Source organism: Hydra viridissima, unplaced genomic scaffold (genome assembly GCF_058129835.1).
Source record: "Hydra viridissima isolate aposymbiotic clone 2 unplaced genomic scaffold, HvirCarnegie_v1 scaffold_3, whole genome shotgun sequence".
Lineage (NCBI taxonomy): Eukaryota > Metazoa > Cnidaria > Hydrozoa > Anthoathecata > Hydridae > Hydra > Hydra viridissima.
The window spans coordinates 12,072,915-12,095,394 of NW_028324302.1; the positions used below are offsets into that span (position 1 = coordinate 12,072,915).

At 34.1% G+C, this 22,480-nt stretch overlaps 2 protein-coding genes across 2 annotated transcripts; both read right to left on the reverse strand.

Annotated features, from left to right (window-relative positions):
• Positions 1 to 2,097: 2,097 nt before the first annotated feature.
• LOC149891037 (zinc finger MYM-type protein 1-like) lies at positions 2,098 to 3,837 on the reverse strand. Its single transcript, XM_090082023.1, has one exon. It carries the CDS (start codon positions 3,835 to 3,837, stop codon positions 2,098 to 2,100), a length of 1,740 nt encoding a protein of 579 aa, XP_089938149.1.
• An 11,511-nt stretch (positions 3,838 to 15,348) lies between these two features.
• On the reverse strand, positions 15,349 to 16,585 carry LOC149891038 (uncharacterized). The gene is made up of 3 exons (XM_090082024.1): positions 16,128 to 16,585; positions 15,520 to 16,025; positions 15,349 to 15,464 (listed from the first exon to the last, which is right to left on the reverse strand). The coding sequence occupies exons 1-3, from the start codon at positions 16,583 to 16,585 to the stop codon at positions 15,349 to 15,351; spliced, it is 1,080 nt and encodes a 359-aa protein (XP_089938150.1).
• Between the last annotated feature and the right edge of the window lie 5,895 nt (positions 16,586 to 22,480).

Below are 22,480 nucleotides of genomic sequence, written 5' to 3' on the forward strand. Positions count from 1 at the left end.
TGTACACTCATCTAGAAATTTTCAAAACGTTATGATATCATAAAGAATGGGATCAAAAGAATGAAATCAACAAAACTTTTTTTAAATATGAACTGGAAAACTAATTGTGATGAATGCTTTTGTTGTCAGCAGGTAGAAAAACTCAGTAAAAGTTTAAATGTTACTAAATCACTAAAACAAAAATAAAAAGCTTATTGGTTGCCCTGGCATCGGTAAAAAATTGTGGTCATCTTCTATGATTGCTTCCATTAAAAAAAGCATTGTGACAGCACATGACTTGGAAATAGGTATTGAAAAACTAAAAAAAGAAATCAATCCTCATTTACAGCTTTACCAGTGTAATTTTTGTGGTAAAATATCAAAACAACCAGCAACTCTAAAAAAATGTGAACACTTATTTTGTTTTTTCTGTCTTGTGGAAAATATAAAGGTTAACCAACTCAATGAAACATGTCCAAAATAAAAACAGCTTATTTTACCTGAAGATTTGATATCCAGTACTAAAACAAATTCTCTTTTAATTATGTTGACTGTTGCATGTATATGTAAAAAAAAGTTTAATTCAATCAAAGAATATGATTTAGATATTAATCATAAGTGCATCTGCCTTGATAAAATTTTCATCATCATTTTCATCATCATTTATTTGACAACATTTCTGATTTTAATCAAGTAATTTGTTTGCTTAAGCAGAGGCTTAAACAAACCAATAGCTGGAAACTCTTTACTCTTCTAGGTTTTTTTGCAATCCGCCCTTCCTTTAGCTTCATATTCATGAACAACTTCTATGTATTGATGCAATGTTTCATCAGCTGATTGGCAACTTTTCACTGGTCCACTAAATTTATATACATTCTTGTATTTTAAAAAGATTATGAAAGTTCTGGTATCATGTCAAACATTAAAAAAAAAAAAAAAAAAAAAGACAAATCTTCAAGCTAGTTTTAAAAAATTAAATCTTTAAAGTTGATCAGTAAAAAATTGCCAAACAGTTGAAAACATTGCATCAATATATGTCCTTAATCCTAAAATAGCACAAATCTTTATTGTAATAGCAAACAATAAAGAGACCAAATAGGAATATAAAGCAAAAGTAAATAAACCTGTAAGAGTAAGGAGTGAGAAGAGAAGTAATTAAAATTAAAAAAAAAAAACCCTGAAAAACTAAACAATTCTTGCTATTGGTTTGCCTAAGCAAACGAATAGCAATCAAACCCAATTCAGAAGGTAAAAAATATCAAAATGTAAAAGAAAAAATATATGTATGTATGTAATGTATGCAGGGCCGGATTAGGACATTTTTAGGCCTGGGGCTGTAAGTATAGGAGGGCCTAATGTGGCGGTAAGGTAGTATAAAAAAAAACAAATATAAATTGTAGCATAATTTATGTACTATTTAGTTAATCAATTAACTTTAAAATAGTTTTTTATATATTGACTTTTCTGGCCTTTTTTGAAGCAAACTTCTTGATCACTACTGTGAAATCTCTTGATCTAACTATGTCACTTTCAATGCATAATAAAGCCAAATCATTTAAGCGAGGTTGTCCCATTGTTGATCTAAGTTCATTCTTAACTCTTTTAAGGACTGAAAAAGATCTTTCTCCAGTACAGTTTGTGACCATAAGAGACAAATAAATTCTCAACACAGTGTAGACATTCACAAAGGTATCGGTCAAACTATTCTAAACTAGAAAGGTGTACATTTGCAGTTCAACACAATCAGTTTCATTGGGCGGTGACAATTTGGCAAACAGAGAAGTGAAGTGAATAAATTCACCATGACAGTTAGGTTCAACATCTTCAAAATATGTTTCACATACAAATGAAACATGATCTCTCATACCATCATTGGACAATGATTGTAGATTTTTAAGAAAACCAAACCTTTTTCTGACTGTATCATATGCATTAGCCCTCTGTTTAAGAGCAACTAACAATTGATCAACTATAGGCAAAAAACACTGAACTTTAAACTTATCAGAAGGGGATAACTCTAGATCTTCTGAGTCACCATAATCCCATCCTTGGTGCATCTTGCGCTTTCGCCTTGATTCACCTTTGTACGAATCGGTACCCAGATCCTTTCCTTCCTTTTCAAATGCTGTGAACTGGCTCCGATGTGAACTGGCTCCGAAGAGAATGAACAAAATCACCCAAAGAACGAAGCAGTTCCGTAGCGGTGTTGAGATCCATGTCTGCCCCTTGTAAGTAATTGCTAGTGAAATTGAACCTATTCAGAATTTTTGACCACAATTGAACTAGGATACCTGTTTCATGATGACTCATTATATCTTTCAATCCTGCGGCTTCAAGTCGTGTTTCTGGCTTTTGGGACATATCTTGACACATGATATCCAGTGTAGACTTCACTTGCGTATAGCCAACCTGGAGGGAGTGTACAGCATCATAATGTGCTGACCATCTGGTATCAGATAACCTTTTTAAGGTAGGCATATTAAGTGGCTTTAAAACTGCCATCAAACGATTCCAACGAGAGGTGGAGGCAGAAAAAAATACAAACAGCTTATTTACAAAGTCAAAAAACGTTACAGCCTCAGAACAACATCCTACAGCACATTGACCAACAAGGTTAAGCGAATGAGCACAACATGGTATGTATTCAGCTAAGTTATTATGTTCTTTTATTTTTGCTTGCATGCCATTGAAACGGCCACTCATGTTGGCAGCATTATCGTAGGATTGACCTCGGCAGTCTTTAATTGAAATGCCAGTATTTTCCATAAAATCAAGTAACTTTGTTGCTAATCCTTCCCCAGTGTGCTCTTCTATAGGGATAAATGTCACAAAACGTTCAACTGGTCCTTTAGAAGTCATGTAACGGAATATAATGGTAAGCTGACCTACATGTGAAATATCTGGTGTTGAGTCAACACTAACTGCAAAGTATTTTGCTTCTTTAATCTCAGTTAAAATGCGGTCCAAAACGTCACGACTTAACACATGAATAAATTCATCACATATAGTTGATGACAGATATGACACATGACCTCGGCCTTTGTTCGCTCTTTTCTGAATATGTTCTGCAAGCAATGGGTCAAACTCAGCCACTAGCTCTAAGCAACCTAAATAATTGCCATTGTGGACAGAACCCACAATTTCGTTACTGCCACGGAATGACAACCCACGCGATGCTAACATTTTGATTACGGTAAGAATACGCAACAGTATGTCATTCCAGTACTTTTTCTCTGATTCATATTGCTCTGTGAGCCTCTTACTAATGTGCTCTCCAGCTTTCCTACGTGTTAAAAGGGTTTCAATTGATTGAATGTGGGTTTCACTTGTTTCATGGCGAGCATATCCTGATGACATCAAAGCAGATGCTCCAATTCCACATTTTGAATTAAATAATTTACAATGGGCGCAGAAAACCTTACCAGTTGATGGGGAATAGCAAATCCAGTCTCTCTTAATTTTCTCACCATTCACTTTTTCCCGGAAAAAAAGGGACTTTGTACACTGTCGTTTAAACTTAAAAGTGTCACCAGGCAGTACTTTAGTAGATAATTTAAAATCGCTATCCATATGTTGGCATGATAAAAACCCATCTGCACTTTTGCTGAAATACTCACGCAGGTCGTCGGTTATAATCCACTCAGCCACATCGGTGTTGACAGTGTGGATCGTCAGAGCCAGGGGTAACACTGCTGAGATAGTTGAGACGCTTGACCTTGCTGTAGCTGAGTCTGCAAGGACACTATTAGCACTACCTGGAACTGGTGCTGACATTATTGACATAGTTAGTGAATTTGAACTCGCTCTCGCTGTAGCTGATACCGAGACACTACTTGCAGTATTACAAAACTCAGTCATTTTTTTATTTTTGTTCAATAATTCATTTAATTGAATCTCATTCTTCTTCTTTTTTTGCATTTTGTCCCAACCGCTCAGGCCGCTCCTTTTCATTTTTTATTTTAATTTTGTAAACGAATGAGCAATGCTGTAATTTTCTGCGGTAACGGAAGTGATCATAAAATAAAATAAAATAAATTTTTTTTGGATGTTTTAATGTTTGAGAACATTCAAGTTTATTTATGTTTCCATCTATGTCCGCACAACTATTAGTTTTTTAAATACACGCTAAAAAATTAACTTCGTGACATCAATTTTCTAATCAAATAGGTTTTATAAGAGAGTGCTTTAAAATCATTCACTAATATAATTGTTTTTCCTTTAAAAGGTTTTTACATCAACGAATGTTTTAAAAGCATTCTCTTATAAAACCTATTTAATTAAAAAATTTATGTCACGAAGTTAATTTTTTTAGCGTGTTTTTTAAAAACTGATAGTTGTGCGGACATAGATGGAAACATAAATAACTTGAATGTTCTCAAAACATCTTTATGCGGAAAGATAATTTAAAAAATATTTGCGAATACCAAAATTCCGCCAAATATACGAAGATAGAGATATAGTATATCTCTATTCATTTATTTATTCACAACGCCTCCGCAGCTCCCAATAAATTGATTTAAAAAAACTGAGAAACATAGGAATATTTATCTGGTTTCCTAAAAAAAAAAAAAAAAAAAAAAGTCACGGGCCTTAGGGCCTATTTTTTTTATAAGGGCCTGGGGCTGCAGCCCCATCCGCCCCCGCCTTAATACGGCCATGAATGTATGTATGTGTATGTACGTAATATATGTATGTGTATGTATGTATGTATGTATGTATGTATGTATGTATGTATGTATGTATGTATGTATGTATGTATGTATGTATGTATGTATGTATGTATGTATGTATGTATGTATGTATGTATGTATGTATGTATGTATGTATGTATGTATGTATGTATGTATGTATGTATGTATGTATGTATGTATGTATGTATGTATGTATGTATGTATGTATGTATGTATGTATGTATGTATGTATGTATGTATGTATGTATGTATGTATGTATGTATGTATGTATGTATGTATGTATGTATGTATGTATGTATGTATGTATGTATGTATGTATGTATGTATGTATGTATGTATGTATGTATGTATGTATGTATGTATGTATGTATGTATGTATGTATGTATGTATGTATGTATGTATGTATGTATGTATGTATGTATGTATGTATGTATGTATGTATGTATGTATGTATGTATGTATGTATGTATGTATGTATGTATGTATGTATGTATGTATGTATGTATGTATGTATGTATGTATGTATGTATGTATGTATGTATGTATGTATGTATGTATGTATGTATGTATGTATGCATGCATGTATATCTGTGTGTTTGTATGCTTATTTACAAGAAGAAAAAATTGAGTGCTAAGATCTGATAAAAGTGTTAAATACTATAAAAACTCATCTAAATTAAAAAAAAAAAAATCATTTAATTTCTACGCTCAGAAAATTAGATGATGTGTTTTTAAAAGTGTAAACAAATCAGCATATTCAAGAATGTTAATTTACTTAGAAAAGCGCAACTTTAAACTTTTTGATATAATCTTCATCTTATTTGAATCATTTTCTTATGCATATGCTTATTATGATTTCAGTTTTAGAAAGAGTTTAAAATGTTGATTTATATGGAAACATATATAAGTGATCAGTCAACTAAATAAGAAAATTCGTTGCTACGGACCGAAGCCATTATTAAAAGTTGATTTTTTTTAAGTTTCTACTGCGCTTGCGTATAGTAACTTGTCGCTTCTGAACAACCGTGAATATGATGTAATTTTTAACCTAAGCTTTCTCTTCAAGTCATCCGACATGAATCTATTAACGATTTTTTTTTTTTTAAGTTTTTACTTAGGTGGGAATCGTTATCATTTTCCATTTTTGTTTTTTGTTTATTTTATATGCTTAATATTTAGATTAATTTAGATTAGGAGTTGAGAGACCCAAAAATATCAGTTTGGTTTGTTGATTAGGATTTATGTTGATTACAGTAAGTTTTAGAGACGACTATCTTAGCTTTCAATTGTAGCGTTATGGTCCCAGCGCTCTGGATTTTGATATTTAATCTGTAATTTTTGTTTTCAGCTTTATTATTATTATCATTATTACTATTATTATTATTATCATTATCATTATCATTATCATTATCATTATTATTATTATTATTATTATTATTATTATTATTATTATTATTATTATTATTATTATTATTATTATTATTATTACTATTATTATTATTATTATTATTATTATTATTATTATTATTATTATTATTATTATTATTATTATTATTATTATTATTATTATTATTATTATTATTATTATTAATATTTATTTACTTTTTCCTAAGTTTTCGGCAGTTTTTGTTTTTTTTCTTCTTCTATTGAAAAACATGGAAATGCATTTTTCTTTTTTTCCTTTCTTTATCAACAACTTAGACAATTAGTCAATATAATGTATAGTTACTGTAAAATGTTTAAGTATATTTAAAAAAATTAAAAATAATCTTGGAAACGATAAATATTCAATATATGCTTAGTTACATTATATTTCTTAAACTCTCTTCAGTGGTTGTGGTTTAAAAGTTGTCAAATTTTTTGACGCTTTGAATAAAATACTTCGAATTTGGTTTCTTCTGACTAAATTACAATGTTCCAATACGGTTGTGTCTTGTTTACATGACTTTTAGAGTAATTTAGCTGCTTAACTTTTTTTGACTCAGGTTTTCCCCGCACAACTTGTCCATGATAACTATGATTATTTAAAGAACATTTTTCTCCGCACAACTTGTCCATGATAACTATGATTATTTAAAGAACATTTTTCTCCGCACAACTTGTCCATGATAACTAAAATTATTTTAAGAACATTTTTCTCCGCACAACTTGTCCATGATAACTAAAATTATTTTAAGAACATTTTTCTCCGCACAACTTGTCCATGATAACTAAAATTATTTTAAGAACATTTTTCTCCGCACAACTTGTCCATGATAACTAAAATTATTTTAAGAACATTTTTCTCCGCACAACTTGTCCATGATAACTATGATTATTTAAAGAACATTTTTCTCCGCACAACTTGTCCATGATAACTAAAATTATTTTAAGAACATTTTGAACACTTTGTGTTGATAATTGAATATAAAGACATCCTTTGACTTTTTGACGTTCGCTGCAATTTCCTGTTGCAGCAATCATTTTTACTTTGAGATATTGAATTCCTGCAATTCTTAACCAATAGTTGACATTTTGATGACCGAGCAATTCTTAACCAATTGTTGACATTTTGATGACCTGATCTTGTTTGCTGAATATTGAACCAGTATCCATGCGTTGATGATAGAATTATCGACCGCGATTCAATGACAGTTCTAGCAATTAAAAACTATTTCAAAAACCACCTTCGTAAAAATTTATAGAAGAACTCATTCAAGCTTTACAAGCAAATATCTCATGACTTGTTGAGTTTTTTTTTTAGGAAACAAAAACTATTAAAAAATAATCTTTTAAAGTCATCTACAATTTGGCGTAATTATCATGTTTCGACCAAAATTTGACAAAGGTGCTTTTTGAAATAAAGTTATTAGTTTTACGTTGAATATTAATAGATTGTTGTAAGTTTATTAAACTGCTGAAATTTTATGCAGTTTTATACACTGTTTACACCCATTTTATTTTTTTCTTTACACCAATTAAAAAAAATGAAAAAAAAAAAAAAACGAAGCTTAAAATGAAAAAAAATCACTACTACAAAATGCGGGTTCTGGCTCATTGGCATTTTTGCGCATGCTCATGGGTATTTTTTTTTGCGCATGCTCATTGGCATTTTTGCGCATGCTCATGGGTATTTTTTTTTGCGCATGCTCATTGGCATTTTTTTTTTTGCGCATGCTCATTTTTGTGGATTTTCATAATGAGATGGCATAATGAAAAAAGGTAGTGAATGACTTAATTCTTTGTAGTTCAAGTATGGAAAAAGATGTTTATATTTTTCTCTTCGCGTTTCTCTAATTCTTTGTGCATGTTGTTTTTGTGTTGATCATCGTGGAATTGTATAGCCATTCTGTGTAATTCTGGATCAAAAGTGTTTATTTCCTGTAGTTCACTGTAAAGGAATTCCTCAAATTCTTCTTGTTCTGTAATACTCATCTTTTTATAGCAAGAAGAATTTATTTAACTCATTTTCAATTTTTTATTTCATCTGTATAATAGATCCATAGAATTTCGCAAGTGATTTTTTTAGATCCTTCGGATCCATTAAAAATCTACGATTTTTTAAGCGTAGTAATAGACTTGTCCTAGAAGAAGGTAAAAGCTTCCGGATTGACCGACTTGAGCATCACCAGAGTTGAGCGTGACAACGAGTCTTCTACCAGCTGCGACAGTAGGCATAGAATCTGCTTCTCCGAAATTTCTGTAAAAAGAGATGGTAGATGTAGAGCCGATGGATGAAGTGGATTGATACAGAAGTCCAGTCGATTTGTTGTTGAATGAAGTCACATTTGATCCGTTCCATGACGACAAATAAAAATCTTCTAGTCCGGATGAGGAGAAGAAGCATGTGCTGTCACCGTCATATCCTGAAAAATACGTGTAATTGTTGGTGTTGTACGGTGTCCAAGGAGTGAGTACAGTGCCGTTACCTGGAGGTAAATTCCCATCGTACATTCGGACTCTAGATTCCCACCAGTTTCCAGAGGCGCCAATGATGTGCATTTTGATGTATTTCAACGACACACCATTTCCTTTTCCGTTGGTGTTCATCAAAACGTATTCGCTGCCGTAAGTGGTATTCAAATATCGAAACGTTCTGCAGTACAGCTTGTAAAGAGGGATGGTGGCAGGAATGGAAGCAAGTGTGGAAATGAACGGTTGAATCCAATACGTGATGGCTGTTGCATTTTTGTTGACCAGCTGAATGGAGACGTCGTTTCTGAAAGGCATGTCCAATGTGAAATATCCTCCCAAGGAAGTGGTGTTAAACATGTTGCATCCCTGCAAAGAGTTGGCGTAAAAAGCTCCTCCCAATGGTGAAAAAAGCAAATCAGTGGCAAGTCCTGTTTGATCCACTCCAACTCCTTCCGTGGTTTCTGCATAATTCCCCACATTGATTTCTCCATCAGTGAAGATTCGAAGAAAAACTTGTCCAGGAATATTCGTACCAGAGGAGCTGTATAAAGCCAACCACAATCTTCTCAACACTCCAGATTTTCCAGAAAACGCAAACACTGGCGAAGTGGTTAATGCTGCAACCGTCTGAGACTTAAACCCTAAACTGGTAAAACTGGATCCTGGAACAACACTGGTCAGACTTGATTTTTGCAATAGCAAATCTACATAATTTTTTGTCGCTCCATCTTGCACGTTGGTTGGATCAGTCACGTTGATCAATTTGTGAGAGTTCAAATCCAAATCTGCATTTCCAACAGTCGTTCCACCTGAAGCATGCGTGTCTACGTAATTTTTCGTAGCTGAATCTGAAGCTGATGTGGGTTCAGCTAAATTAGTTAGTTTATGAGCTGTCATGTTGATGTCGGCGTATGAAATAGTGTTGTAAGAGACTTTGGTGTCTACATACCCTTTTGTCGCTGCGTCTTTTAAAGCTGTAGGATCGCTCACATTGATCAACTTGTGAGAGTTCATGTCAATGATCCCTGTGATGGTGCTAGATCCATCCGTTTTAACACACTGACTTGAGCTGACGTCAACGTAATTTTTTGTGGCAGCGTCATGAAGATTAGTCGGTTCGTTCAAATTGATCGCCTTGTGAAAATTTAAATCCAAATCTGCAGTTCCCACTACAGTTCCAGTACCACCTGTCACGTGATTGTCTACGTAATATTTTGTGGCAGCATCGTGTGCGTTGGTGGGTTCACCCAGGTTTATGATTTTATGAGAGTTGTAATCCAAATCTGCAGTGATGGTGCTCGATCCGTCTGTTTTAATATAAACGTTGCTGGCTGAGTCTGATGCAAGATTATCAAAATAAGCGCTGAATTCGTTTCTGTTGAATTTGTCAATCATTTTTTAATGGTGAAAATTTTTTAAATGAGTAAAACTTTTAAAAAAATTCACCAAAGGGTATTGACAACGTCTTGAAAGCTGTCTCCCTCTTCGCATTTTTTCAAGACGTAAAGACACAAGTGACCGCAATAAGACGTGTTTCCAAATTGAACCCTTTCACTGTTGTAAAAGACAGGACTTTTCAAATAGTCAACGAGCTCGACGAGAGGTGGTTGAGCGTAAGAGTCAAAGCTGAACTTTTTGTCTCCGTCTTTGAACCAACACACCCAATGAAACCCATCTGTGCTCGAATCCCCCGTGTTTACAATTCCACATTCTTTTTTTCTTGGCTTTTTTGGCAACGCGTCTCTGACAAAAACTCCTCGAAAGTTTTTTATTTTTAGTTTTTTTGCTGCTTCCATCAACTGAATAGTGGATAAAGCCTCGTTTGGTAAAACAATTCCCTCCACATTTATTTTTTTGTTTCTCATTTTTTATTTTGTTATTTTTTTTAAATCCGCACGCGGATTCATGGAAATTCTTCGAATTTTTAAATCTTTCAGATCCGTGAAAAATTCTTCATTTTTGTCACTTACCTTTTTGTCTCTGCGATTATACCTCTGCACTCTTCGATCAACCTTTTTGACTTACCTGAAATTTCTTTGTTTTCCTCGATTATCTTTCTGCACTCTGCGATCAACCTTTTTGCCTCTGTCATTGGTTCTGGTTCTACCTCTACACCGTGTTCTTCCTCTGGCTCATGTTCTACTTCTGTCATTGGTTCTGGTTCTACCTCTACACCGTGTTCTACCTCTGTCTCTGCCGATTTTTTCAACTTGTAGTGTCCATAAGCCAACGTGTGTATTCCATCTTCCAAAATGATCCTTTTGTCATCGTTAGAGCTGAGTGCGACTTTGTTGATTTCTTCGGTGTAGACATCGTGATGATGAGATCGTAAGACGTTCATTTTTCTGAGCTGATTTTCTTTTGTCATTAAGCATTCTTTATAATCTTGATGAGTGATGTGCTTTTCAACCACACACTTCTGAATTCCTTTGCATTTTTTGTGTTCTTTTTTTTCATTAAAGACCTCATAAGAGTAGAGCTTAGGACGAAGCCCAACAAACTCTTTAATTTGCTTACCACCTGTTTCATCCTTAAACTTACCGATAACCTTTTTATTTTTAAACCCAACGTCAAATGCAAAGTTTTGAACGGCAGGATGATCTTTAGGAAAGTCGCTCGTGTCAAACTTGCTTTCAACTCCATCAGCAATGTCTTTGTAAAAGTCTTCCGTTTCTATTTCATAAAAGAGCGAGTCAGTATCAGTCATGAGTAATTTAAGCTTATCCCCGTATTTAGGTTTCATGTAGTCGTAGTGATGTTCATACATGAGTGTTTTGCTGATGTCAAGGATGCTCATTCCCAAGAAAACAGGTTTGTCGTAAAAAACAACTGCCTTTTCCATGTGAACCGCGATTAAGTTTTCATCAAAAATGGTGTTTCGTTTATATTTAATTTTTTTAGATAATTTTATAGCTTCTTTTCTCGTAGTAACGAGTCTAACATCAACGCGTTTTAGAATATTCTCCATGGTTTTCCCAAAGACAGAGTTGTTCATGAGTTTGAAAAATTCTTTATCAGATTCGTTTGTAGCTTCTTTTCTCTTATCGGTGTTGAGATCAATGTACTTTTTCATGAAAGGTTCTTCTTCAAAGGTGATACCTCGATGAATTTTAGTAGTGATCAATCCCATTCGTTCATAGAGTTTTAGGTTTTCATGGTGAATGACATATTTTTCCTTGTTGTTTAAATTGGGAACTAACTTTTCCACTTTTCCAACGAGCATTCTTTCAGGAGCTAAAGGGTAATCATTGTGTAAATCGTGAAGACTTTCAGGATAATCTAAATCGACTTCGAGAATGCAAGGCATGGATTTCCAATTTAAAAGTTCATCCTCAGTCATCCAACTAAATCCTCTAACTGGAAGAGGTTTGCTCATAGCATATCCATAAAGATTATTGGCGTCTAAATATTGAAGAAACTTCGAAGGTTCTGAAGGCTTATAATCATCACTCATGTATTTGTTGTTAGCAGTTCCATGTCGATTGGATATCATGCAGATTCCACCGCGTATTCCTTTTCTAATCATGTTGAGCATATCAATATCGGTTATAAGATCTATTACAACTTCAGTTTTCTTTAACATAGCATCCCAAGCCAAACCAGGAGAGGTGTAATACCAAGCAGGATCAAGACTGTAATGTTTCATACAAGTGTCTCTAAAAGTTTCAAAGACATCTGCCAGTATTAACACATCCGACACGTTGTACAAATCGTGATAATCTCTAAATGTTTTGCATTGAAACGTGTTCCAAACCTTTTGCGCATGCGCGTATTCTTCATCGCTTATTCCCTCGTGTCTAAGTTTTGAGAAAAACGATTCTTTTGGAGGTAATTGCGTTTCTTGAAATTTATCGAATCCGTCCACCCAATCGTAAGGGTACACACCTTTTTTACAAAGCAAATTAAATTTTTCACCTTCAAAATGTAATGAAAGGCTTTTAAACTGCTCTGGCTTTAAATTTTTAGACAAAGTATCCAAACTGGAGGAAAGGAATTTAAAGCTGTCGATGAACCTCAATTCAATTTTTTTGTTTTTTGGTTTTCCATCTTTCCCAATGTACTCTCCCACTTTGATTTTTTTCGAGAAGCTGATATATTTTTCTTCATTGTTGGGTATACAGGTGATCTTTCCACCTAATTTCTTGATGAACAAATGAGTGTCGTAACCAGACAAATTATGAAAGACAACAGGAATGAATTTTGGAAGTTGAAATTTTTTATTGCATTCGTCGTGAGCCGCTCCACGATATTTTCCAGTAAAATGACAGTGATCGCGTACTTTGTCGTCTTTGAGTTTTTTATTGCAAATGTGACAAACTGTTGCGGATTTGAAATTATTTTTGTCCTCTTTTGTAAAAACCATCTTTTTTTTCTCGATTTTTCCAAAAAGTTCTTTTATTGCGCTTTCCAAATTTTCAACAAAAAATTGAGCCACGTCTTGGTTCTCGTTTGACGATACGGAAATGACTGGATCGTGCTCTAAAACGGTTTCATCAAAACATTTGATGTAATAGGAAAAGGAATTTGGAATGTGTCTTTGAAACTTTTTTGTGTAAGACTGGTTTGAGTTGGGAACGCACGAGTCTATCGGCTTGATAAAGCTTTCAAAGTCAGCATATACGATAAATGGAACCCTCATTGACTTTCCGATGCCTTTAAACTGTAGAGTTGAACCCTTTCTAGGAAGTTCAATTCTCATTGGCGCGTTTTTATAACAATCTTCTTGATGATTTTGAAGCTTTTCTTCTTGATCATAACATTGAAGACACCTTCTACAAAAATGTTGTTTTCTTTTACCTTTTGTTGCTGAGGAGCCTGCAAATCGACTGAAACTATTAATGAGACAGTAATGTTCTGTGTCTTTGTTTTTAATATACAGCAAATCAACATTATGCTTTCGATCTACAAAGTCAGATATTTTCAAAGGGTTGGGTTTTTCATTTTCATACTCAAAAACGTTGATACTAATGTCTGGATTATTTTTTTCAAACTTGCTAATATTATGGTAATTCACAGGAAACTCCATCCCATCCCAATTCAGCTTTTTCGACTTTTCAATCAAGTCTTCATCAATTCTTTCGTTGTTTTTATTTTTCAGATTCAGCGCTCTGGTAACTGACCATTTAAAGCATTGATTGTCGTTGTTTTTCATGTTGATGATTGCCTTTTTGTCTTTTAGATCATCAGTCAGCTCAATGTGGGATCCACCGCTGAGAGGTGTGTATTCGATAAAGTTTATATCCATTCTTAAAATCTTAGATAGGATGCTATTAGAACCTAAAGCATTGTATTTGACACTATTTTCCAAGACTTTTTCTTCCATTTCGCTCATTAACTCTCTTACATCTGTAGCTGCTATAATAATTTCCGAGCTGGATGAAAAGCTTGCTTCCCGAGTCACTTCTTCACCAGTCATCATGCTTACAGATTTCATTTTGCATGTTAAAATAATTCTTACTTTTGTATTCCTTTCTCCTTCCATGGTTTGAATGGCAGACTCTCTTACCAAATTAAAAAAGGATGCAATGTCTTGATATTGAGAAGAAGGCTCGTAAGAATATAACCTAGCAGTACTACCCAACGCGTTTTCAGTCAACTTGAATTTTATTTTATAAGGCTTTGGCAAGGGCTTTTTATACACTGTTTTTAATACAAGTGATTTGATAGACTGTATCTTTTTATCGATTTGTTCCGCTGATTCGTTTACCTTCTCCTTGACTATTTCAGGAACGTAAGGTTCTATCCATTCTTTAACATCATTAAACTTAGTTTTAACATACGACGCCACACTTTTTGCAGTTGCCTTCAGACTTGAAAAAAATGAAGGTCTCGGTGGAATGACTGGTTTTGGTGTTATGACAGGTGTTAAATCTGAAACCGGTTCATCAAGGATGTGCTTTTGCAAATGAATTGGTTTCGGAGCAATAGGAGGCTTTACCACAGGTCTCGGTGGAATGATTGCTGGTTTCGGAGCAATAGGAGGTTTTACCACAGGTCTTGAAGGTTGCAAAGTCATTATAAGCTCACCTTTTCTCATTTTAGAATACCCTCTTATTTTTTGATCTTTAGCGATTTCTCGCAATTCTTTCACCGTTTTGTTTTCCATTTTTAATATAGCAAGAAATTTATTTAACTCAAAATCATTTTTCTAATATTTTTTTATTTCTTTTCAATTCTCTGAAAAAGAATTGAAAAAATTTTTTAAATCCGCACGTGGATTCATGGAAATTCTCACTGACTTTTTCTTTCTAGCTTTTCCGAATTTAAAATTTCAATCTTTATTCCATCTTCCACTTTTCCATTTCGACGTTCTAAATATCTCCATCCATGCCCTGTGTTTTTCATTGCTTTGTAAAGGGATTTGTATTCAACCACTTCCCCGGTTTCCATATTGGTTGTTTTCACAGACACAGGCTTATTTCGAATTGAAGCAAGCCTCTCGTATTTTGGATCAACCGGTTTTTTTTCCGTTTTCTCATTTTTCATTTTTATTTCTTTTTTTGGTCGGCCCACTGCCCTGTGTTCTTTTACACCTTTCAAAAGCGAATCTTTACTTATTAGATTATTATCAATCGCAATCATCATCAAAGGTAACAATTTGTTTGAGGTTAATGTGATTCCATTTTCCATAAGCAAATTTTTCAGATAAGTTTTTGTATATCTCATGTTTTAGTTTTAAAAAGAAAAAAAATTTATTTAAATCATTTTTGTTAAGAATCTCATGACGGCCTTTTAAACCTAATAAACAACGTTCATGCTGGTTCCGTTAGATTCGAAAGTGATCAATCTGTCTGAAATGATCGCTGCAAAAATAACGGTGTTTTCTGGTACTGCTGTTCGAAATTTGAGGTTGAGCACCAATTCTGCCGTTTCAGAAACAACTCTTTCTTTTTGCTTGCTAATGTCTACAAAAAACAACGGATACAAATTTTTATATTCAAGCAGAGTCAAACCAGATTGGCAAACAAGTTCGTTTGTACCGTAATATTTATCGTCAAAAGAGAACGCGTCAGAATGAGCCATGGTAATTCTCTTTTCTCCAAAATTCAAATCGTAATCGTAATATGGATATTTTATTCCATTGACGGTTACGAAAAAATTGCTGACATCACAATGGTTGAAAATGGCTGGATTTAAAATTTGACTGGATTGCTTGTTTGTTTGAAGCCCAAACACGATATATCTCGGAACGCTTTTGTCTACGATTCTTCCAAGAGTCCAAGTAAATTCTGTAAGACCAGCAGGAACGACCTGTCTTTCGACTCTGTTTGACTTATAAGCTACTGGGATTTTAATTTTACTTGCCATTAATTTCAAGAATTCTGATTTATTCGAAACATCCAACTCTATTCTAGGCATAAAAAGTCTGAATTTTTTAAGGTCGATCATTCCTGCGGCAACAGTCTCAGCTCTGTAAATGGCGTCGTCGTAATCTTTTTTTGCAAATTTAATGACGTGTCTGAATCCATAAACAACTTTGTCGTAAGTTTCGCAAAAACCAAAAATGTGTTTTAATGGTATCTTGAACGAAAATGCGCCAATGGATGTCGTGTCTGCAAACAAGTGGTCTCGCCTTACAACAAATCCTGAATTTCCGGTGGCGGCTGTAGTGTCTTTATACCACATTTGCTTCAATCCATCTGCATTCTGAAAACTAAAAGGGTATTTCAACAATCCAAGCATGGTTGTTCCTTGTCCTGGATACATGACCTTTTCCACTTGTTGCCCTTCTAAATCATAGGTGGCATAGCTGAACAAATACATGATGGCGTTGTTTACCAGAGCAATGTTGTCTGCTGCTGCGTATGCAGTTCCATCCGCTTTTTTGAGAACTCCTTCAACGAGTATGTAAGCCTCAGACGGAACTGTATGCACAGATTGACAATCAATTTCAAAATCGATCGATCCTGAAGAATTTAAATCGAGGACTGTTGGGTGGTACTCAAAAAAGTTGATTTTTTCAATTCCAGTGTCATACTCTGGCATTTCATCAACTCTTAATCTATCGGTGTTTATCATTTTTAAAATGAGAAAAAAAAATTTATGTCATTTTTGATTTGTTAAAAAAATCAAAGATTTTTCCATTGATCCGCAAACGGATCTAAAAAAATCAGGCAATCAAAAGCCCGCTCCCCATTTTAACGAGATCTTGGATTCTAGCCGCGTTCTTTTTCGTCATTTTCTTTTTCACTTGAATGGAAGAACCAAGCATTTTTTTATACACCTCTTCCAATGGATTAATCCAATGATCAGTCTTTACCTCTTCGTTTACAATCGTGGCGGGTAATTGGGTTGGATTCACTGTTCCTGTCTTGGCGTAAACTTTTTCAAGCGCTTTTTTTCCTTTGTCGATGGCAACGTCTTTAGCAGTGGATATAGCTGAAGAGGCTAATTCTTTTCCAGCAGATTTGGCGGCTGTGATTGCTTCTCTTCCAATTTCGCTTGCGGCTGCTTTTCTCAATAAATGAAGAGACGATCGTGAAGCGTTTGAAGCTGCCATTCTCCTCAAAAAATTTTTAATCGCGTCCATGATTCCTCCACCTCCAACAACGTTCTTTTTAAAATATCTTCTGTTGTTCACAATGAGCATTTTTTAAAATGAGAAAATATTTTTTTAGATCTGTTTGCAGATCAATGGAATTTCACAAGTGAAATTTTTTAGATTCTTTGAATCCGTTCTCACGACTCGATGTATTTTTGAATCGCTCTGTATTCTTCTTTGTTTATTTCCCCCTGTCTCAAAAGCTCGTCACAAATGGCAACGGCTTCGTTTCTCGATGCTATATTTCCAGCATGTCCTGCGGCGATGCTCAATTGAAGCTTTTTCACCAACGCATTAGGATCACTAGGAAGAATGATCACTCCTCGACCTTTTTTAACTTTAGTTTCACTTTTAAATTTATCCCAAATAGGCTTTATAATTTGTCGGTATTTTTCGCTTTTGGAGGCTTTTGGTTTGTTTGGATTCCCATCAGAAAAAATAGCACCAGAGTTTAAAATAATTTTTTCATAATTTTCCAAATCTTCATCGTTAACGTCGCTCCATTTGTCTGGAGGATCATATTTTGTCATAAGCTCCCAAAGACCCTTTGTTCCTTTATATCTTTCTCCTCCAACAACGATATCATTTCCATCCACCCCCACCTCCATTTTTCCAAAGTACAATTTATCACTAATTTTACTAATTTCGAAATTTCTTTTAAAATCGTTTACGAATCGCTTATTATACCTATTTAAATAGACGGATGAAATGTCTCCTAAATGATATACCTCATCAAAACTGGAAGGCACTTGTTCATCGCGTCTTTCTTCAATGTTCTTGATCATCTTTTCATTGCTTTCAATCAGAGGCTTAAAAAACTTGCTCAAATCAGTCTGATAATTTGCATCTGAAATGCTGGTGTTGAGACTCTCATTGTAAAGCTTTTCTCTATTAGCTTTATATTCTCTCAAAATCTCATCTCGCTTTTCAGGATCTTGTATTCTAAAAAAAGACATTTTTAGAATACGGAGAAAAAAACTTAAAACAAAAACTCGAGCACGTTTACGATTACGTTTACGATTACGTTTACGATTACGTTTACGATTACGTTTACGATTACGTTTACGATTACGTTTACGATTTCTTTTTGATTCTTTGAATCCCATGGAAATCTACGATTTCTTAGATTCGCTTGCGAATCCGTTGAAAAATCTAATTTTTCTTAAACAAGTTGTTGAATGCTTTTATCGCGTCTTCTCTTCCTTTTTGGATCAACGACTCTTTAGTCAATTCGTCAATGACGCTTTTTGTCTTGGTTCGGATTTCTTCACTCATGGCTTTGAATTTTTGAAGCTCGCTGAGAATGAGTTCGTACTCGGAATCACTCACAAATCCATCCATAAGAGATTTTGAAATGTGGTCGCTAATCGTATTCAATTTTGACTCGGAAAGAACTTTCAATTTTTCATGCTTTTCAGCCTTTATCATCATTTTTTTGTTCTGATGATTTCCGAAAATGGATAAAACCCCCAATACAACAGCAACCCCTTCACACGCAATCGAAACTGGAGTGGCAACGACGGTTGATAAAAGTGCAATCCCTGTAACCCCTAAACCAATGCATACCGTTTGCAATCCGTCGTCGGTGAAACGAATTATTTTTGCAGCTCGATGGTATTTTTTACTCAAAGCCATTCGTTTCACTTTTTCATCCTCTATTTCTTTTTGGATCTCACTGATTTTTTGAAGTCGATATAAATGTCCTCCATCTGATGGTGCCGTTGGAAGAACTGGATAAATTTTTTCAGTGTTTTTGATTATCTCCATCTTTTTAACAAAGACGCATTTTTTTTAATTCGAATCGATGTAGTTTATTTTACAAAGCTTTTCACCTTTTTTAACGGTGACTTCCTGGTTGTTATAATTGTGTATGGTCATAACTATGTCATCCACAGACTCGGAAAAAATAGCATCGTTTTTGAAATAATTCAATTGGTTGTTTATTTTATCCATCAAAGTGACGACAGCAATTCCTTTGTCTAATTGTAAACCTACAGACAACGATATCTGCTTGTGAGATAGAGGAAGAAATTTAATGTCTTGTTGAGCAAAAATCTCGTGCTGTCTGTTGGTGTTGAAATAGGTGGGATGATCCAACTTTTTCTTTGTTACAATAATGTTTTTCGTATTTTTTCGTTCCAACTCTTTGATTCTATCCTCTAAATGGCTCAGTTGGAAATTAAAATTGTGAATCTCTACTGAGGCGCTGTTTTTAAGCAACTTGTGTGGGGCATGCATTTTTTAATATGAAAATAAAATGTTTTAAGTCGTTTTATTTTCAGTTTTTTGTGCTTTTACATTTCCTCGTCTAATTCTTTTATCTCTAAATCCAAATCTTCACACATCATGATGCTATGAGGCAAAGATGCATTTTTCACGATGACTGCCTCGACCAGTTTAACTTGAATAGACACAATCGAAGGACCAATATACACCCCCTCAATTCTAAGTCCTCCAATAGCGTAACATCGTTGATTGATAAAATCATATCCAGAAGAGTTGACCAAATTTTTATTACTACGTTCTCCTTTGACTCCATTTTTTATATCAAGAGCTGTTTTCCTTCTATGAAATGTAGAAGTAATTAATATTTCGTCTTCATTCTTCGAATTTTTAGTTATATACATTTTAGCATAAAACACTGGCGCTGCTTCAGGATGGTCAGGCTTATATTTTAAAATACTCAATTCGTCTGAATTAATTTGCTTTTTTCTTCCTCCTTTTTTAAGTTTGGCTGACAATTTATCTACTTCACCTCTAATAAACAAAGTAATCTTTTCCATTGTACTAATAAAATTTGCTTCTTCTTCAGTTTTACCCTTTTTAGCATCAAAGCAAACAAAGGACATGGAATACCCAGTCAATTTTTGTGTTGTTGGATCTTTATTCTCACACACACCATACGAAAATAATATAGGTGTTCTTAATACAAGAGAACCATCTCCACTTGGATAAGAATATTTTACTGGTACTTTTTGATAGACTACTGGTTTTGTCGCTGCGTAAATTTCTCCAACTGATAATTTGCTCTCATCAAAATTTTCAATTGTAATAAAATTCATTTCTTTTCTATATACAAGATTTTTATTTAACTCAAAATAAAAATTTTTTTCACTTCTTTATTATCCTAACCTTTTGACTAAGGAAATAACTTTATCATCATTTGAATTATTTCACTCATTTTACGACAGCAAAACTTCAAGTTATTCTTGGTTGTTCTCAATGTCATATTTTCTCTATTCCAACGATATTCATCTTTTACTTCTAAATAATCATCAACCAATTTTACTTCTAAATCATACATCTTTTTAAGGATATCATTCATATCATCTAAATTCTCTGCTTCATACATACTACAACGTAATTCATTCAACAACAATTGGTACCTAGACATGAACATATGCAAATAATTATCTCTCATGCGCTTATACATAGCAATTTCAAACACTATTAATTCAATCATCGCATTCATTTCTTTTCTATATACAAGATTTTATTTAACTCAAAATCAAAAAATTTTTTTTTCTTGCCATACAAAACAACTATTTTTGCAAACGTATCAATTCTTCATTATCCACCCACGAGTTGAATGAATCTGGATATCCTTTCCATTTGACTAAAGTTCTGTTCTTTTGCTTTCGAATGACTTTTTCAATTCTAAATATGTCTTGATTGGTCTTTTGCATTTCTTGTTCATAAAACGTACCTTTAATTTCTTCGCCGTTAGCATCAGCGATTTTATACGTGGGTGGATTCGTATGCTGAACTTTTGACACGGTAAAAATCTCTTCAGTCCATCTCGGTGTATACCCCTTTTCAAAATGAGACTTCTTTTTTACAATCCTCACTTTGTCTCCCATTGAAAATTTTGGTTCTGCTCTTTCTGTTTGCGTCTTTCCATTCAGGTTCATCCAAACCCTATATTTATTCTTTTTATCCCTGGCTTCCACTGGTGTCATTTTAATGGAAGAGTGTTTTGTGTGGTTGTAGTTATCAACCATTTCATCTAATACGTCAATGTATTTATTGGTATTGTTGGATGAAAAATATTTAAACATTCTCTCTTTCATCGTTCTATTCCATCTCTCGACAACAGAACTTTTTTCCTCGTTTTCAGTGGAGTATAATTGCACGCCTAGTGCTTGTACATGCTTGTTATAAAACTCTTTACCTTTATCCACCCACATCTTTGTACATCTTCTCTCCTCAAATATTTTGCTTAGAGCGTTAGCTACATCAACTCCAGTTTTACTCTTTAACGGAACAATCCATCCATACTTTGAAAACACGTCGATCACCATGAGCAAATATTTTACACCGTTGTTGAATTTTGAAAACGATTGCATGTCAACCAAATCTGCAGCCCATATTTCATCCATGTCGTTCACAAACACTTTTCTTCTTTTAAAATGATGAATGACTGGTTTATGAAGCTCGTTTGCAAGTTGATCCGTCCATTTCAGGTTCTCCGGTGCTTTTTTTTAACAGATACACCTAGACCGAATTTAGCTTTGGCTTTGATGATGGGAGTGATCAGTTTTCTTTCGTTTATCTCTTTTTGAGTAGGGTTTGGAATGGAGTTCATTTCTTCAAGCATCATTTGATCTGCCAAATTTCTGCTTTGAACGTCGTTTAAATATTTATAAGCTAAATCGTGGTGGTATGCTGCATTGTCCACTCGATCTACCGGTTTGCTCCACTCTTGATACATGTCTGTGGATGTGAGTCTTTTGTCCAAGTTTGTGCCAGGTCCTGCAAAATTCATTCCTGGAATGTGCATTTCTCCTGGAAATTTTGCCCATGGAAGCTTTATTTTTTTTGAAAAATTGTTAATCGTTTCCACCAAGTCTCCTCCTTTTGCCGTATGCGAAGATGATCCTTTGAGTGCATGCGAAGAAACAAACTTACATTTGGTCGTTCCGCAAACGTTGCAAGCCCCTTTAACCATATGCCTGTTGTTTTTTGTGATTTCGTTTCTCAAATGATTCGTTTCTGTTTTCCTTTTGCATTTAACACAGTACATTTTATTTAAAAAAAAATATTTTTAAACTAAAAATGGAAGTGTCTGATTTGTCATGGAATATTGGAAAAACTAAAAGAAACAACAACAAGCTTTTACCTAGAAGCATTCGAGGAATCATCGTTGGGAAATCCGGATGTGGAAAAACAACGTTGCTTCTCAATTTATTGCTAAGACCTGGATGGTTGGATTATAACCATTTGCAAGTTTTTGGAAAATCTCTTTTCCAACACGAGTACAAAATACTAAAAAGTTCGTTCGAAAAAAAATTGCCAAAAGAAATAATTCTCGACTTGTTCAAGGTACAAACCGAAATTGAAAAATTGAAACTAGATCCTGAATGTGTTATCAA

What these genes read in the sequence shown, in the direction of transcription:
- LOC149891037 (XM_090082023.1), bottom strand. Translation starts at nt 3,837, where the DNA reads ATGACTGAGTTTTGTAATACTGCAAGTAGTGTCTCGGTATCAGCTACA.
- LOC149891038 (XM_090082024.1), bottom strand. Translation starts at nt 16,585, where the DNA reads ATGATAAACACCGATAGATTAAGAGTTGATGAAATGCCAGAGTATGAC. An exon ending in GTTGTAAGGCGAGACCACTT is followed by an intron (nt 16,026 to 16,127) that starts GTTTGCAGACAC and finishes TTATGGATTCAG; the next exon opens with ACACGTCATTAAATTTGCAA. An exon ending in CGAACTTGTTTGCCAATCTG is followed by an intron (nt 15,465 to 15,519) that starts GTTTGACTCTGC and finishes TGTAGACATTAG; the next exon opens with CAAGCAAAAAGAAAGAGTTG.